Genomic DNA, 18,089 nt, shown 5'->3' with positions numbered 1-18,089 from the left:
GACCAATATTTATAGACACATTAATAGGAAATAATATTGCTCTCACTAGTTCTCAAATCCCGATTCTAAATTGCATAAGCAGTTCCCCCAGTAAAACCTATGGAAAAATGTGAAAATATAGCTGTCTTTCTGCAGTTATTACCATGCTCAGTTCCCATGTAGTCAATAGATTCAGTTCTAATCTTCTTCGTTCAATCTTTTAAGCTGACTGCTCCGTCTCTGTGTTATGGTAATAATCTGACTAAGGATGAGAAGTACTGAAGGCTATGATTCTGCTTAACTAGGGAAAAAACACGATAGCACTGGTGCTCAGTCTGCTGGTTGATCCATTCAGAATCAACTTTAATGTATCTGAATTCTCTATTGGTAGAAGGCTGACGTTTAAATCAGCATTACTTGTCAATACAAAAGTAGCAGTCATAAATACATTTAAAATATTTTGTAAAGGTTAGTTTTGAAATTTTCCTTTTTATAATCATTTCATGTGCAATGATTCCATCATCATTGGTATTTTGGAGCAAATCAAAATATCATCCAACTATTGTAACGTGTGAGAGTCAGAACAATATACATGAAAAGTGCTGATCTAAAGCAACAAAAATGAATTGGATATAACATATAAGAAACATCTATGATGTCAAATTGCAACATTTGTATGTTTTTTTATATTCCATAAATAAAGTATTTGTTGTTGCGAAACATAGAAAATAGGTGCAGGAGCAGGCCATTCGGCCCTTCGAACCTGCACCACCATTCAATATGATCATGGCTGATCATGCAACTTCAGTACCCCACTCCTGCCTTCTCTCCATACCCCTGATCCCTTTAGCCATAAGGGCCACATCTAACTCCCTTTTGAATATATCCAACGAACTGGACTCAACGACTTTCTGTCGTAGAGAATTCCATAGGTTCACAATTCTCTGAGTGAAAAAGTTTCTCCTCATCTCAGTTCTATTTGGCTTACCCCTTATCCTTAGACTGTGACCCCTGGTTCTGGACTTCCCCAACATCAGGAACATTCTTCCTGCATCTAACCTGTCCAATCCCGTCAGAATTTTATATACTTCTATGAGATCCCCTTTCATTCTTCTAAATTCCAGTGAATATAAGCCTAGTCGATCCAGTCTTTCTTCATATGTCAGTCCTGCCATCCCAGGAACCAGTCTGGTGAACCTTCGCTGCACTCCCTCAATAACAAGAATGTCCTTCCTCAGATTAGGAGACCAAAACTGCACATAATACTCAAGGTGTGGTCTCACCAAGGTCCTATACAACTGCAGCAAGACCTCCCTGCTCCGATACTCAAAATCCTCTCGCTATGAAGGCCAACATGCCATTTGCTTTCTTTACTGCCTGCTGTACCTGCATGCCTACTTTCAATGACTGATGTACCATGACACCCAGGTTTCGTTGCACCTCCCCTTTTACTAATTTGTCACCATTCAGATAATAATCTGCCTTCCTGTTTTTGCCACCAAAGTGGATAACCTCACACTTATCCACATTATACTGCATCTGCCATGCATTTGCCCACTCAGCTAATCTGTCCAAGTCACTCTGCAGCCTCTTAGCATCCTCCTCACAGCTCACACTGCCACCCAGCTTAGTGTCATCTGCAAACTTGGAGATATTACATTCAATTCGTTCGTCTAAATCATTAATATATATTGCAAATAGCTGGGGTCCCAGCACTGAACCTTGCGATACCCCACGAGTCACTGCCTGCCATTCTGAAAAGGACCCGTTTATTCTCACTCTTTGCTTCCTGTCTGCCAACCAGTTCTCTATCCACTTCAATACATTACCCCCAATCCCATGTGCCTTCATTTTAGAAACATAGAAACATAGAAAATAGGTGCAGGAATAGGCCATTCGGCCCTTCTAGCCTGCACCGCCATTCAATGAGTTCATGGCTGAACATGCAACTTCAGTACCCCATTCCTGCTTTCTCACCATACCCCTTGATTCCCCTAGTAGTAAGGACTTCATCTAACTCCTTTTTGAATATATTTAGTGAATTGGCCTCAACAACTTTCTGTGGTAGAGAATTCCACAGGTTCACCACTCTCTGGGTGAAGAAATTCCTCCTCATCTCGGTCCTAAATGGCTTCCCCCTTATCCTTAGACTGTGTCCCCTGGTTCTGGACTTCCCCAACATTGGGAACATTCTTCCTGCATCTAACCTGTCTAACCCCGTCAGAATTTTAAACGTTTCTATGAGGTCCCCTCTCATTCTTCTGAACTCCAGTGAATACAAGCCCAGTTGATCCAGTCTTTCTTGATAGGTCAGTCCCGCCATCCCGGGAATCAGTCTGGTGAACCTTCGCTGCACTCCCTCAATAGCAAGAATGTCCTTCCTCAGGTTAGGAGACCAAAACTGTACACAATACTCCAGGTGTGGCCTCACCAAGGCCCTGTACAATTGTAGCAACACCTCCCTGCCCCTGTACTCAGATCCCCTCGCTATGAAGGCCAACATGCCATTTGCTTTCTTAACCGCCTGCTGTACCTGCATGCCAACCTTCAATGACTGATGTACCATGACACCCAGGTCTCTTTGCACCTCCCCTTTTCCTAATCTGTCACCATTCAGATAATAGTCTGTCTCTCTGTTTTTACCACCAAAGTGGATAACCTCACATTTATCCACATTATACTTCATCTGCCATGCATTTGCCCACTCACCTAACCTATCCAAGTCGCTCTGCAGCCTCATAGCATCCTCCTTTTGCACACTAATCTCTTGTGTGAGACCTTGTCAAAAGCCTTTTGAAAGTCCAAATATACCACATCCACTGATTCCCCCTTATCCACTCTACTAGTTACATCCTCAAAAAATTCCAGAAGATTTGTCAAGCATGATTTCCCTTTCATAAATCCATGCTGACTTGGACTGATCCTGTCACTGCTTTCCAAATGCACTGCTATTACATCTTTAATAATTGATTCCAGCATTTTCCCCACTACCGATGTCAGGCTAACTGGTCTATAATTCCCTGTTTTCTCTCTCCCTCCTTTTTTAAAAAGTGGGGATACATTAGCTACCCTCCAATCCATAGGAACTGATCCAGAGTCCATGGAATGTTGGAAAATGACAACCAATGCATCTACTATTTCCAGGGCCACTTCCTTAAGTACTCTGGGATGCAGACTATCAGGCCCTGGGGATTTATCGGCCTTCAATCCCATCAATTTCCCTAACACCATTTCCTGACTAATAAGGATTTCCCTCAGTTCCTCCTTCTTGCTAGACCCTCGGTCCCCTAATATTTTCAGGAGGTTATTCATGCCTTCCTTAGTGAAGACAGAACCAAAGAATTTGTTCAATTGGTCTGCCATTTCCTTGTTCCCCATTATAAATTCACCTGATCCTGACTGCAAGGGACCTACATTCGTCTTGACAAATCTTTTTCTCTTCACATATCTATAGAAGCTTTTGCAGTCAGTTTTTATATCCATATATTATCATACCTTATCTCTGAATGCCATTTAGAAATTATTTAGACAAAGAAGACATTAAAAAATCTTCTGAGCCAATATTCCATTTAAAAAGTATCATTATGTTGACTAAAATAAAAAAATTATTATTTCACATTATCTGGATCACAAAACGTATTAGCTGACAATTTTCAAGGCTATGTAGCAAATAATTTGTTTTCATTTATATTTGATTTTGGTATATACTGAAATTTTATCACAGTACTGTATTAGGTTAAGTGTGCTGGCTGTTCAAAGTTAGATTGTTTTGCAATCTCACAGCTAAAATATATCCTTTAAAATATATATGTGATTAGTATTTAATTTAAAATATAACTACATTTGTCTGAAGTTCCAATCTGCTAGTTTAGCAGAAGTATTAACCCATTTATTTTAGACAGTTTCGTGCTTTGACTAAAATAGTGGAGAGCGAAATTTCAGATGAGCATATCAAGTGTTTGTACAATAGCATCCTAGAGCCAATGACTTGCCTTTACACCATCTTACTTTGCAAATCCATTGATAAAGGGTGGTATAACTTTTCTGTCTTTTATTTTCCAGTAGTTCATTGCCATTTGATAACTTGTATTATTCACTTTCATGACAATTTGATTATGGATTGTTGCTGTAACGTTACCTGTATATAAACATGTAAGGAATATTTGCACCCTGTCTGGTTTTTCTTTTTTCAACTAAGCAACTTTATTGTGGAAAACAGGACACTGAAAATATTACTCCCTGGTACAGCAGAGGAACTGCTGTTCACAGACATTTCTACTAGGACATATCTCTCACTTTTCATTTTACATAATACCCTGGCAAACAAATACATTTAAGGTGGTGGTATGTGTCTTTTAGATAAATAGGTAACATAAAAACATTTAACACAAGTTTTGTCATGAAAACATAATTAACAGTAATTTTGTATAACATTAAGTCAATTTACAGATGACGTTACAAAATTATACAGCTCATTGTATGCATTCCTTGAGGTTTTCCATACATCTCTATTTTATTGAAGAGTGATCATATGATATATACAAGTACCTCAAAAATAACCATATACCTGTAGTACCAGCCATATGATTGATTTCATGTGTTTGGCCAAATCACAAAATTCTGAGCTTGTGTGTTTATATTTCAATTCATCCCCATTAAAAAAAAATCTCCCTTGAGTCCTCCTTCTTTAAGAACATACTTGCCATTCATCAACCAAGAAGACAGACAGATGCCACTCTGATATTTTGCTGGGAGATGAAGAAGAGGAGCTCATACTCACAAGATCCAAAAATAGATACAGATGAGTGAGGCCATTCAACAAATCTTAACTCACTCATCCAAAATTTAAAATAAAAGCTTGCCTTCCTCTCATAGCATCAACTTACTGTTTCTTGAATTCCGCGGGAGTTTAGCGACGGTGCTAAACGGTAGCACCCTGCTCCTACCGGTAGCAAACTGGGCTCCTGCGCCGGCGATGACAATGTCATCACCATGCGCAGCAACCTGTTTTCACCCTGGGGTGAAAAATCAGTAGTGCCCCGTGAGGCAGCCATGGGCAATGCCCACGACAGTTTCGTGGGGGACGTATCGGGCTGCAGGCCGCCTGGGGGATGAAAATTAAAGGGGAGATGTAACGCGGAAAATTTTTTAAATGGTCAACGTACCTGTTACGGCCTTCTTCACTTCAGATCGTGGGGTCCGTGCCATGATGTTGCAACCCGGCACTCCGCTTGTGTGCCAGGCTGCTGCCACGGCATCCTGCTCCCTGCTGCTCTAGCGGTGGCCCCTTCTCCCTCCTGCAGAGTCGGCAGCTTGGTCCTCCCCTTTAATGGAAGGGGAAGGCCCCATCTTCCTGCCAGTGCTCCGTGTAGCACTGAAAAATTTGCGTTGGCAAGCGCCCCTGTCCTGCCCCCCAGAGGAACTGGAGCGCAGGACTTTGCCCCGCTGGTCACTCTCTTCTTCCCTCATAACTCAATAACTTCATGCTATCAGTCAGCCTTGTGGTGCTTCTCTTTGCAACCTCCATGGTTGGAATCTTTCACTTATAACTTAGTAACCAAAACTGAACCTAGTTCTCAAATGAATATCTGACCAAAGGGATGCACCATGATACCATTCCATTCCACCATGCCATGTAGCTGTTACATTGACATTTATAACAATGATTTCAATGGAATGAAAATTGGGCGAGTTCTACAATGGCTGGGCAATCCAACCTGGCTAGGTGAAGAAGACTAAAATATACTCCTTGGTTTCATTTTTAATAGAAAAATATCATGCAAATGGTTGGTCCCTAATGTGTGACTCTTGGCGGTCATTTTAACCTACCAGGTGGGAAACAGGCAGGTTTTATTGAAGACAATATGCATATGAAAGATGTATTAAAACTGTGTTCAGTGATGAGCATTTCAATAGCCTTTCTCTAAATGTGGATTAATTTTAATAGGCAATTGTGCTGAAGTGTTAATCACATTACACCCATATTGGTAAATGAAAGTTTCTCGGCTAGGCAAAGCAAAGATTAGCATCATCTCTAAGCTCCCACACTTTGCCCTTTTCTAAGTATTTTCGCAAATACTCCAGATTTCCAAAAATGAAGGACAGCTAGCTCATTCCAATATCCAGATTTTGGATGCAAATTCTATAGCTCAGATTTTGCAGCAGCAGGGTATCTAATGGTGTCTGCCATTCATTAGACTTGCCCTTGCATGTTTAGGATTTTACATTTTTTTGTGTGGCAAGTTGCTAAAAGTGTGAGCTGATAATGACACAGTGTGGTAAACCAGGCATCTGGGACCTGAGTGAACAGGGAAAGCAACTGTGTATCTCCTTAACCAGTCAGATTTGATGGATTGAGAAATAAACAGCGTAAGAACTGAGAAGGATTGTAAATTAGAGTTGGTGAATTCAATGTCAAAGCAGGTACAGAAACAGAAATAAAGGGAGGGATACAAAGAATGGATTAAGAGAGAGAAGAAAGAGATCAAAGGAAAAGTAAAGAAAATGTTTAATTTTAAGTTTGACATTTTTAAAAACTGCAACAATTAATACCTGAAGGAATGAGATGCCACGCTTATAATAGTTAATTTTCAGTGCCAGAGAGGTTGATTGGGAGTAATTAACACTTATCACATTGTTAGAAGGTTACTTGCATTTGAAATGACAAGACTTACTGTGATGAGTCCGTACCTATTGCGCAAATACAGCAACTTCACGCCATTCAATTAATTTCAATGGTGAGGCCAACAGCAAAATGCCATTTTCATGAAGCGAGCAGCGGAGCGCCACAACTCGACAGCAACATTTGGATATTGGCTTTTAAAAGCACACCACCTTGCCTGAAGTTGCTGTACCATTTATGCATAAATAATGGAGAGCGCCATTAGCCTCACTGTTATTTTGAGAACAAAATCTGGCCTAACGTAATTCTAAACAACTACGTTGAATTTTATTGTTTGCATATTCATACTGCAGTGAAAATCTTCAGTAGTTTTGATTCAATTTCTCGTATGTTTCTGATGGTGAGAGGGATGAAGCTTTTTGTGTATAGAGATCTCCTGGTTACAAATTACCCACTCAAATTTGAAATAATAAAAAAGTCCATAAACGCAATAGTATGTTTTTCAATTAATAACCATTAGTAGATAGATTATGCATTGTTTGAGTTGTAATTGGCTGCTAACTGGCTGGTGATCCCTGGTAGGCACGTAAATTCTCCACACAAAATTTGATTTGAAAACAATACTGCAAAGATGATAACTGGCACAGTCTCCTTCTGGTCCAATTATGGAATAAGGAATACAATTTGATTAAAGCAATTGCATTTGATCATTTCTATATTCCCTATTCAGGCAAAGAATCTGCTGTGGACTCCATTTTAACCACATTATGCAATATTCTGACAACATAACATTTATCTCTAGGCCTACATTACTAATACAATAAACAGATGGACAAAAATACAAACAAAATTAGAGTTTTGTATGTTATCTTTATACATTTGACCTATTTAGGTAATTTTGTTCATCCTCTTAATGCTTCTTTGTGCTACATAGCTTTCCTACGTATGACAGTAAACTGGATTTTAAAAATTAATTTACGGGATATGGGCATCGCTTTCAAGGCCAGTCTTTATTACCCATCTGTAATTACCCTTAAGAAGGTGGTGGTGAGCCGCCGCCTTGAGCCGCTGCAATCGTGTGGTGAAGGTACTCCCACAGTGCTGTTAGGGAGGAAGTTCCAGGATTTTGACTCAGCGACGATGAAGGAATGGTGAAATATTTCCATATCAGGGTGGTATGTAACTTGGAGGGGAACGTAGAGGTTGTGGTGTTCCCATGTGCCTGCTGCCCTTGTCCTTCTAGGTGGTAGAGGTTGCGGGTTTGGGAGGTGGTGTTGAAGAAGTTTTGGTGAGCTACTGCAGTGCATCTTGTAGATGGTACAGCCATGGTGCGCCAGTGATGCGAGGAGTGAATGTTTAAGGTGGTGGATAAGGTGCCAATCAAGCTGGCTGCTTTGTCCTAGATGGTGTCGAGCTTCTTGAATGTTGTTAGAGCTGAACTCATCCAGGAAAGTGGAGACTATTCCATCACATTCTCTGACTTGTGGCTTTTAGATGTTGGATAGGCTTTGGGGAGTCAGGAGTTGAGACATTTGCCGTAGAATAGTCAGCCTCTGACCTGCTCCTGTAGCCACAGTATTTATGTGGCTGGTCAAGTTAAATTTCTGGTCAATAGTGACACCCCCAGGTGGTTGATGGTGGGGGATTTGACGATGGTAATGCCATTGAATATCAAAGGGAGATGGTTAGACTCTCCCTTGTTGGAGATAATCATTGCCTGACACTTGTGTGGCATGAATGTTACTAGCCACTTATCAGCCCAAGCCTGAATGTCATCCTGGTCTTGCTGCATGCAGGCATGGACTGCTTCATTACCTGAGGAGTTGCAAATGGAACTGAACACTGTGCAATCATCAGCGAACATCCCCACTTCTGACCTTTTGATGGAGGGAAGGTCATTAATGAAGCAGCTGGAGATGGTTGGGCCTAGGACACTGCCCTGAGGAACTCCTGCAGCAATGTCCTGGGCTGAGATGATTGGCCGCCAATAATCACACTCATCTTCCTTTGCACTAGGTATGACTCCAGCCAGTGAAGAGTTTTCCCCCGATTCCCATTGACTTCAATTTTACTAGGGCTCCTTGACGCTACACTTGGTCAAATGCTGCCTTGATGTCAAAGGCAGTCACTCTCACCTCACCTCTGGAATTCAGCTATTTTGTCCATGTTTGCACCAAGACTGTAATGAGATCTGGAGCCATAAGTGTCACTTGATAGCACTGTTGACAACCTTCCATCACTTTGCTGATGATTGAGAGTAGGCTGATGGGGTGATAATTAGCTGGATTTGATCTATCCTGCTTTTTGTGGACAGGACATACCTGCACAATTTTTCACTTTATCAGTTCGATACTAGTGTTGTAGCTGTACTGGAACAGCTTGACTAGAGGCACGGCTAGTTCTGGAACACAAGTCTTCAGCACTGTAGCCGGAATGTTGTATCCAGTGCACTTAGCCATTTCTTGGACTGAATTGGCTGAAGACTGGCTTCTGTGATGGTGGGACCTCAGGAGGAGTCTGAGGTGGATCATCTGCTCGGCGCTTCTGCTGAAGATGGTTGCAAATGTTTCAGCCTTGTCTTTGCCACTCACGTACTGCGCTCCGCCATCATTGAGGATGGAGTTGTTCATGGAGCATCCTCCTCCCATTTAATTGTCCTCCATCATTCAAAACTGGATATGGCAGGACTACAGAGTTTTGATCTGATCCGTTGTGTTAGAAATAGCCAAGTTTAAAGCTATCTCTGGTCACTTTAATAATCAGGATCGACTGTAAATCAATCTGGTGAATATATTGTGTTTAATCATTTTTAGGCATCCCTGATTTCTAACATTTGGTTGGGCAATCGCTTAGTTCTGTTTATAGCATGCTGTTCATCTGTTTAACATGTATGTAGTCCTGTGTTGTAGCTTCACCAGATTGCCACCTCATTTTAGGTAGACCTGGTTTGGCACTTGGCATGCTCTTCTTTACTCCTCATTGAACCAGGCTTGGTCCCCTGGCTTGATGGTACTGGTAGAGTGAGGGATATGCCAGGCCATGAGGTTGCAGATTTTGATAGAATATAATTCTGCTGCTGCTGTTGACCCACAGAACCTCATGGATGCCCAGTTTTGAGCTGCTGGATCTGTTCTCAATCTATCCCATTTGTTCTGAACCTATCCCATTTAGCACAGTGGTAGTGCCACACAATATGATATCCTCAATGATGGCGGAGCGCAGTACGTGAGTGGCAAAGACAAGGCTGAAACATTTGCAACCATCTTCAGCAGAAGTGCCGAGCAGATGATCCACCTCAGACTCCTCCTGAGGTCCCACCATCACAGAAGCCAGTCTTCAGCCAATTCAGTCCAAGAAATGGCTAAGTGCACTGGATACAACATTCCGGCTACAGTGCTGAAGACTTGTCAAGCTGTTCCAGTACAGCTACAACACTAGTATCGAACTGATAAAGTGAAAAATTGTGCAGGTGTTCTCATTGTGAAGACAGGCAGCAGTCCAGTTTTTCTTTCCCTAAATGTGGACACACCTTGTACTCTTTGTGCCTTGTCCATTGCCTCTGCATGCATGAAATTGCTGTGTGATGAATTTCAGGCATTTTTTTATTCCTCTCATTTATTGCCCATTCCTTGTTGCCCTGAAAAAATTGTGGTAGACCTTGTCTTTAAACTGCTGAGGTCCTTGTAATGATGGTGCTTCTACAATGGTGGTAGTGTTGAGATTAACTTATATATGGTCTTTCAAATAATCAGGATCGAGTGCAAACCAATATGGTGGATATATTGCATTTAAGCCGGAATATAACATGCTAGTTATACAGCAAAACCAGACAACAGTGACAAGTAGCTGGTACCAGCCCCGATCAGACAGACAGCTGGTGTGCACGAACAGCTCTTCTTCCTCTCTCTTCCTGAACTACCCAAGAGTGTTAGACCGGAGTCAGCATTAGATCCACTCTCAGGAGTCCTCACTCCACTGTCTGTACTGAGGGTTTTTCTGGTCCTTCTTTTATACACTTTTTTTCGGGGTGGACCTGGGATAGATTATTGACAAGACCATTTAACCTGTAAAGGTTCCTCTTAAAACAAGGTGTCCAATGGTATGTCGAGTTCTTTGCCTTAACATATAGATGAAAACCATCCCCTAAGGGGTCTCATGCTTTTCCTCACATGTCTTTAGTATTTATACATTCTGAAGGCCCATCCATCTGAATTCCTCATTTCCTCTCTCTTCATCCTCCCTAGTACAGGGGCCCATGCTAAAGTTGTCTACTCAGTCAGTCGCTATCCAAAACTATTGCAAATTTGCTGAATTAGCTCTACTTTGATCACTAGACATTGCAGCAGGGCACTAATGGATTATAGAATAGTGCCGGAGCGATCAGAAGCAGTAAAATATTCAATCGCTCAACAAGTTGCCTATTTCAAAGATAACTATTTAACAAAAATTGATCATAAATTTATGCAAGCATAAATGCACATCAGTTGTATCACTACTTACTGAGAGGAATAGCTTCATTTTATAATAAACTTAAAGCTTAATGTTGTCTCGACCTGAAAGTAATCCTAAAAACAAACATAGAGCTTTCTTATATAACTTTATATATCAGGACCCGTATGCATAGGGATGGCTCCTGAACTGTGTGCAATCACTAGCCATGTTTCATTACCAGTTGCAAACCATGCTTAGCGCACAAGCTCAATAAATGTTGATCAACCGGGAAAGTGTCAAAGCACTTATTTTACTAAATAACCAACTCAAAAGACAAGAGTCTTAAATAAATATTTTGAGTTAAATATAGTTAACTCATGCAAAAACCCGGAACTTGCATGGTGCTTACGGGCACATACACACCCATAGGGGCCACAAATTACCAGCCAATATTTTAAATTCACTTTTATATCCTAATTGTATCCTGTAATATATGGGTCTAAGGGCAGGCTACTTGATTGGAGGATGAGAGCATTCGGTTAAGTCTTTCAATCAAACATCTGGATCTTGATTTAGTGATGTGCGCAAAAGCACCATTAGTTTAGCATTTTTTTCCTTTAAGCATAAAAGTTCCATAAGAAGTGGCAGTGTGAATTTGTTTTAGTGAGATATATTGATGTTTTATTTTAGTTTCAGATTGAAGCAGGTTGGAGTGACATTGGTCACTGTGATGGACCTGTGAGGGTGCCCTCAGTTCATTTTTAAATTTTGGTTCTCTGTCAGCCAACTATGCTTGCATATTTTAATCATAAACGCTCAATTATAGATTCCACAAGTTAAATATTTTTATTTGTACCAAGAAACAAACTTACATAAAACATGATTAATAATGCCAAATGCAGGTTTCTTGTACACCTGAGTCAAAATATATTGGAGGTGAAATCAGTAACTCGAAATAGGTTCATAGCAAATCGGCAGACTTTTACACCTCGCCCAATGACTTCAATGGAAAAGAAAATTGGGCACAATGTAATACGGGCTGCTGATTTGTTATGAGCCTATTCGAGCCACTGACACAGCACAGACCAATTTCACCTCTATTATATTTAAAACATCCTCAGTAAATAGAATTAGTTTGCAAAAGCAACAATGGGCTAACTTGATAAATATTAGGCTGCAATATTTTGTTCATTTATGTATTTTTATGGCTAATAATAAATGCATTTTTATTATTTCAGTTGTATAATAAATATGTTTACTATTTACAGTTCACTTGGTTAGGTAACTGCCTTGTTTTTTTTAAGAAGAAACAATTTAATATATTACACAATTATTTGTAACTGTGGTTGTACATTAACTGACAATATTTATATATCTTCGAGCTACATTATTCACCTTTTGCATTTTTTTGTTACTCTGGATAAATAAGGTACATTTTTCACAACTGATTTCTGTTACATAAAGATAAAATTTTTGTTACATATAAGAGAAGGCATCAGGGAGATGTATTATGCTGAACCTCCTAAAGAGCTGCAATATAATTTTCAGTGAGAATTTGACTGCTGGGTACATTGAGATGGTAAAAGTTTCACACTTCCAACGCAATTGAAGAGAATGTACTAAAATTCTGTTGTTTGACTATTTGCTTATAACATTAAATAGAAGTGATCTAATTTATGTTAAAATCTAATTCAAAATATCAGACTCTGGCTTTCGGCTGTATTTGTGTCAGCCAATGGTTCCGTTGGTAGCACCCTTGCCTCTGAGTCAGAAGGTCGTGGGTTCAAATTCCAATGCAGAGACTTGAGCAAGAGGCAAGGGAGATATCCCTAGTGTCCTGGCCAATATCCCTCAATCAACATAACAAAAACAGATTATCTGGTCATTATCACATTGCTGTTTGTGGGAGCTTGCTGAGCGTAAACTAGCTGCCACGTTTCCTGCATTACAACAGTGACAACACTTCCAAAAAGTACTTCATTGGCTGTAAAGCGCTTTGGGATGTCCGGTGGTCATGAAAGGCACTATATAAATGCGGGTCTTTTTTCTTTTATTTGCAAATGTTCATAGTAATAAATGAAGCATATTTTCCTTTCGAAGTAGAGAATAATTTCCCACAGCTAATTTCAGCAAACTATATGTACACTATTCAATATTATTGAAGTTGATCTTTTCTTTCGGACAAAAGTAAAGCTTCATGCATAAGCTGATTGATGCATGTCCTCAGATTAATGCACTCCATAATAAAATAATGACATGAGCTTTAAGATGAATGCATTGCATTCGCCCACTGTAATCGCATTTCTTTTGCTGCTAGAGCTCTCATCATGGTGGATCCTCAACATCTCTGGCATCAACCAAAGTTTGCAGCTCCATGGATGACAATGATGGGCCTGGTTGTGAAGGTAAAAACCAAACCTGTGAATTAACATGTATTATTATGACATTCATACCACTACAGGACTTCTTATTTCATAACTTTTTATGGATATCTATTGTGTTATCACCTGTAAACCTTCCAATTCAGTTAGAGAGGAGATTTGGCATGAGACAGGCAGAAGATGATTTTTATAAGGAGTTTGTATATATACCTTCATGGTGCTCTTTACAAAAGAATGCTCATGATACAATAAAATGCACAGATTTAACATGTTCAGCAATCTATGTTTATTTCTAATGATCCAGTTCCAGAGACACATCACGCCAAATTAAATCTGGACAATTTATAGTAAACTGTTTATTTTATCATCTTGAATTGAGAGGTATTTTCTCCTGTGTGTTAAAGAAATAGGGTCTCCTAGCTAAAACAGGAGGGTTCCCAAGTAGGGTATGGTTTACATTATTGCTCTTATTTTGGTCCTTTTATTAACCTCTTTTGTGATGATTCCTTTATATAATTGTCTCTGCTCATAGCGTTTCTCCATTTATATCTTGTAGATTTGTACCCTGATTTATAAAGAGCCTTAGTTTAAAACTCTGTGATAAAATAATAAAGTCGCAGTTCAATAAATGGTATATTAGTGCTACATTAGCACAATCATTTTTAGGAAGAATGATTTATATGTATCACTTTAGCAGAGATACAGTACCACTTTTTGATAAAGTAAATGCTTGTTACTCATACAAAACTGAGCATTTTACATTTTAAGACATTTTAGCCTGGAAATTATTGTTGGAAGTATTAGTGGATCAATACTTAACACAACATATGATATTGCTCTGGCCATTATTCCATCAAATGCATTAACCCATATAACATGAACCGGTTACCACCTGCATTAAAGAAGATGTTAAACATTTTTAATATAACCAACAGTAATTTACAAGCCAATGACTGGATTTTCGGCTCTTTTGTGCCTCTGTTTACGCCCCAAAGGGGCGGTAAATGCTATTTTTGCGCGTTACACTGGGCATCCAGGTTTTGGTGCCCGGCCGGTAAATTCGGCTTCTGATATGCAGCGGCGCAAAAACTTACCACCCCGCCCTCCATTTTGACTGAGATCATGAAGTCAGTCGTTGTGCAACGCCGCGCTAGCGCCCCAGTTGGGAAATTCGGCCCTTACACCTCATTTAACGTCCACCCCAGGAAACATCTGAAAAAAAATCAGCGTTCCCAGGATGCAATAGGCGGTATGGGTGGTGCATTTAAATAGAGGGTAGAGGAATAGACATCGCAGTTGACATTGACTGCAATGGCTGTGCACAGCTGCTGCATGAAGCTCTGACTTGTAAACGGCAATTTTATGTACCATTACATTTTCCTTGCAAGGTCAGTGAGAGATTTGAATGGGGTCATTACTAGCTCGCCAGCGTATCATACTGGTTGCTATTGGCAATCGGCTTCAGGCTAGAAGAAGGGCTCTTGGACATGTCGGCCCACGGATGAGGAGAGGTCAAAGACGTCTGGGGAGGAGGCCATTCTCCCCACGGGTTTACAGGGACCATCGCTCATGCCTCCAGTTCTCTGAGGTGTAGTGCTTGAGAAGGCTGCACTTCTGAAAGGAAGTGCTGACAAAGATATGCCAGCTACTACAGACAGACGTACAACTTACCAGTGCCTACAGGACGGCGCTGCCTGACGCAGTGAAGGTGACTGTGGCGATGGCCTTCTATGCCTCCGGCTCGTTCCAGGCAGCAGAGGAGACATATGCAGCACCTCCCAATACGCTGCACATCGCTGCATTCGGCACGTTACAAAGGCTCTGTACGCCCGCAGAATGGACTTCATAAAGTTCCCAAAGTTTCCTATGAGCAGGGACAGCTAGAATGAGAGGGCTTTATGGTTTGGTAGAATTGCGGGGTCACGAGGTTTCAAGGAGCCATTGACTGCACACACGTCGCTTTGCGAGCACCAGTATAAAACGCAGAGGTATTTCTAAACTGAAAGGGATACCACTCTCGAAATGTGCAGCTTGATATGCGACCACACGCAGCACATCCTCGCAGTGAATGCCTGCTTTCCAGGGAGTTCACATGATGATTTCATCATGCGTGAGAACAGTGTCTCACGAATGTTTGAGCGACAAAAGCAAGGGCAGCACTGGCTGATCGAGGGCAAAGGTTACGGCCTAGTCACTTGGCTCATGACAACCCCCCTCCGCAATCCCACCACAGAAGCTGAGCAGTGCTACAGTAACGGTGATGCAGCTACCCGCAACGTCATTGAACAGACAATTCGGGTGCACGAGCAGCGTTTCTGATGCCTGGACCACTCTGGAGGCAGCCTTCAATACTCCCCTCTACAGGTCTCCGAATTCATTGTGATGTGCTGCATGCTACACAACTTGGCCATCATGAGGGGCCAGGCATTGCCAGTAGGGATTGCAGGCCCACCTTCGTAGGAGAACGACAAGGAGGATTCTGGCGAGGCACCGATTGCAGAGCCACCCCATCCACGGGGGAGGCAGCCGGAGCAAGAGCTGCACGTCGCCGGCTCGTAATGGACCGGTTTGCTTGAATGGGGAAGCTGAGGGATGCAGCTATGACTCGCGACGTTATGTGCCACCATGAAGGCTCTTCTACAGTGAATTTTGGAATGATACACACGACACCAATGGCAAAGGGTCAAAGTTACATTTTTATCTAACAAAGTAAGAAACAGTCTCCCCGACCCCACCCCCCAACAAAAAAAAAACATTCAATAAACAGCGTTCTACTGCAAGTAACTCAACAACAATGAAGTGAATTCATGACAATATACTATTTACATGCATACTCATAATACATCTGGCCATCTACACAATGTTGTCCCACCCCTTTATGGAAGTTGCCCTCACATTTCCCCCATTCCCTTCATCCCCCTCCCATGCATGCTGCTCCTCCTCAATGAGGCGTCAGTACCTACTGCTTGAGGGCTGCTGTGTTAGGGGGGCAGACAATGCAGGCAGCGTATGACAATGCCCTAGACCAGCTCTTCGTGGGCTCTGCGGCTCAGGCATTGCAGTCTCGTCGCAAGCCTCATCATCTCCTGCATGGCCAGATGTTGATGGCTCCCAAAGGCGCCTGGTGCGATTGTGGCTATTCTGCAAGCACAAAATAAAATGTGTGGTTAGCAGAAGGGGAGGGGGTAGGGTGATAGCAGGAAGGTGGCATTGTACATGTACATTTGAAGGCCACCCACCACTTCATAATACGTCTCACGGAACTGACATCAGTTGCGCAATCCATTTACACACCCTCACTACCCGAAGGGGGCTCAGCATCGCCCCCGGCAACTGCCTGAGCTGGTGCTCCAATTAGCGCAGACACCCGTTCCTCGACATCGGTCAATTCTAGGATTGGAGGCGAACCCCTGCCTGTGCGCAGCTGCTCACGCCTGTTGTATGAGTGCTTTGACTGCAAAGAGAAAAATAGGAAGGGTTCAGAAAGGGTACACTTCCTCTTGTGCTACATATGCCTACCATACTTCAATAAGTGAGAATGTGTGGATGTTCTAATGTCTTCACTTTCATCTGTGTGATGTTGCATGAGATTTGTGAGCGACTGTTAGGAGGTGAGAGGGAGGTAGGTGATCTGTTTACAATCCATATCAGGAGTTGGAGTGTATTGTGAGGAAGGTTCTCAATGATTAGGGAACAATGATTAGTGCATTCTTAATTAAGAGGAAATGGCTGAAGAAGTCATCCTTGAGTTTTGTGAGGCATTGTGAAACCTACCCCATAGAAACATAGAAAATGGGTGCAGGAGTAAGCCATTCGGCCCTTCGAGCTTGCACCACCATTCAATAAGATCATGGATGATCATTCACCTCAGTACCCGTTTCCTGCTTTCTCTCCATACCCCTTGATCCCTTTAGCCGTAAGGGCCATATCTAACTCTATATCCAGTGAACTGGCATCATCAACTCTCTGCGGTAGGGAATTCCACAGGTTAACAACTCTCTGAGTGAAGAAGTTTCTCCTCATCTCAGTCCTAAATGGCTTACCCGTTATCCTTAGACTGTGTCCCCTGTTTCTGGACTTCCCCAATATCGGGAACATTCTTCCTGCATCTAACCTGTCCAGTCCCGTGAGAATTTTATATGTTTCTATGAGATCCCCTCTCATCCTTCTAAACTCCAGTGAGTACAGGCCCAGTCGATCCAGTCGCTCCTCATATGTCAGTCCAGTGATCCTGGGAATCAATCTGGTGAACCTTCACTGCACTCCCTCAATAGCAAGAACATCCTTCCTCAGATTAGGAGACCAAAACTGAACACAATATTCCAGGTGAGGCCTCACCAAGGCCCTGTACAACTGCAGTAAGACCTCCCTGCTCCTATATTCAAATCCGCTAGCTATGAAGGCCAACATACCATTTGCCGCCTTCACCGCCTGCTGTACCTTCATGCCAACTTTCAATGACTGATGTACCATGACACCCAGGTCTCATTGCACCTCCCCTTTTCCTAATCTCCCGCCATTCAGATAATATTCTGCCTTTGTGTTTTTGCCCCCAAAGGGGATAACCTCACATTTATCCACATTATAGCATCTGCCATGCTTTTGCACACTCACCTAGCGTGTCCAAGTCACCCTGCAGCCTCTTAGCGTTCTCCTCACAGCTCACACCACCACCC

At 41.9% G+C, this 18,089-nt stretch overlaps 1 protein-coding gene across 4 annotated transcripts in view; it reads left to right on the top strand.

Annotated features, from left to right (window-relative positions):
- dclk1a (doublecortin-like kinase 1a) overlaps positions 1-18,089 on the top strand; it is a 448,638-nt gene that overhangs the window by 344,014 nt on the left and 86,535 nt on the right. For all 4 annotated transcript variants that reach the window (XM_070891561.1, XM_070891563.1, XM_070891562.1 and 1 more), the window contains one exon: positions 13,350-13,437. In XM_070891561.1, the coding sequence (XP_070747662.1) occupies positions 13,350-13,437 (88 nt within the window). The remainder of the gene's footprint in view (positions 1-13,349; positions 13,438-18,089) is intronic.

The sequence above is a fragment of the Pristiophorus japonicus genome, chromosome 10 (genome assembly GCF_044704955.1).
Source record: "Pristiophorus japonicus isolate sPriJap1 chromosome 10, sPriJap1.hap1, whole genome shotgun sequence".
In the NCBI taxonomy this organism is placed as follows: Eukaryota; Metazoa; Chordata; class Chondrichthyes; family Pristiophoridae; genus Pristiophorus; species Pristiophorus japonicus.
Note: the sequence above shows the minus strand (reverse complement) of the source record. Positions and strands in the feature narration are given on the sequence as shown.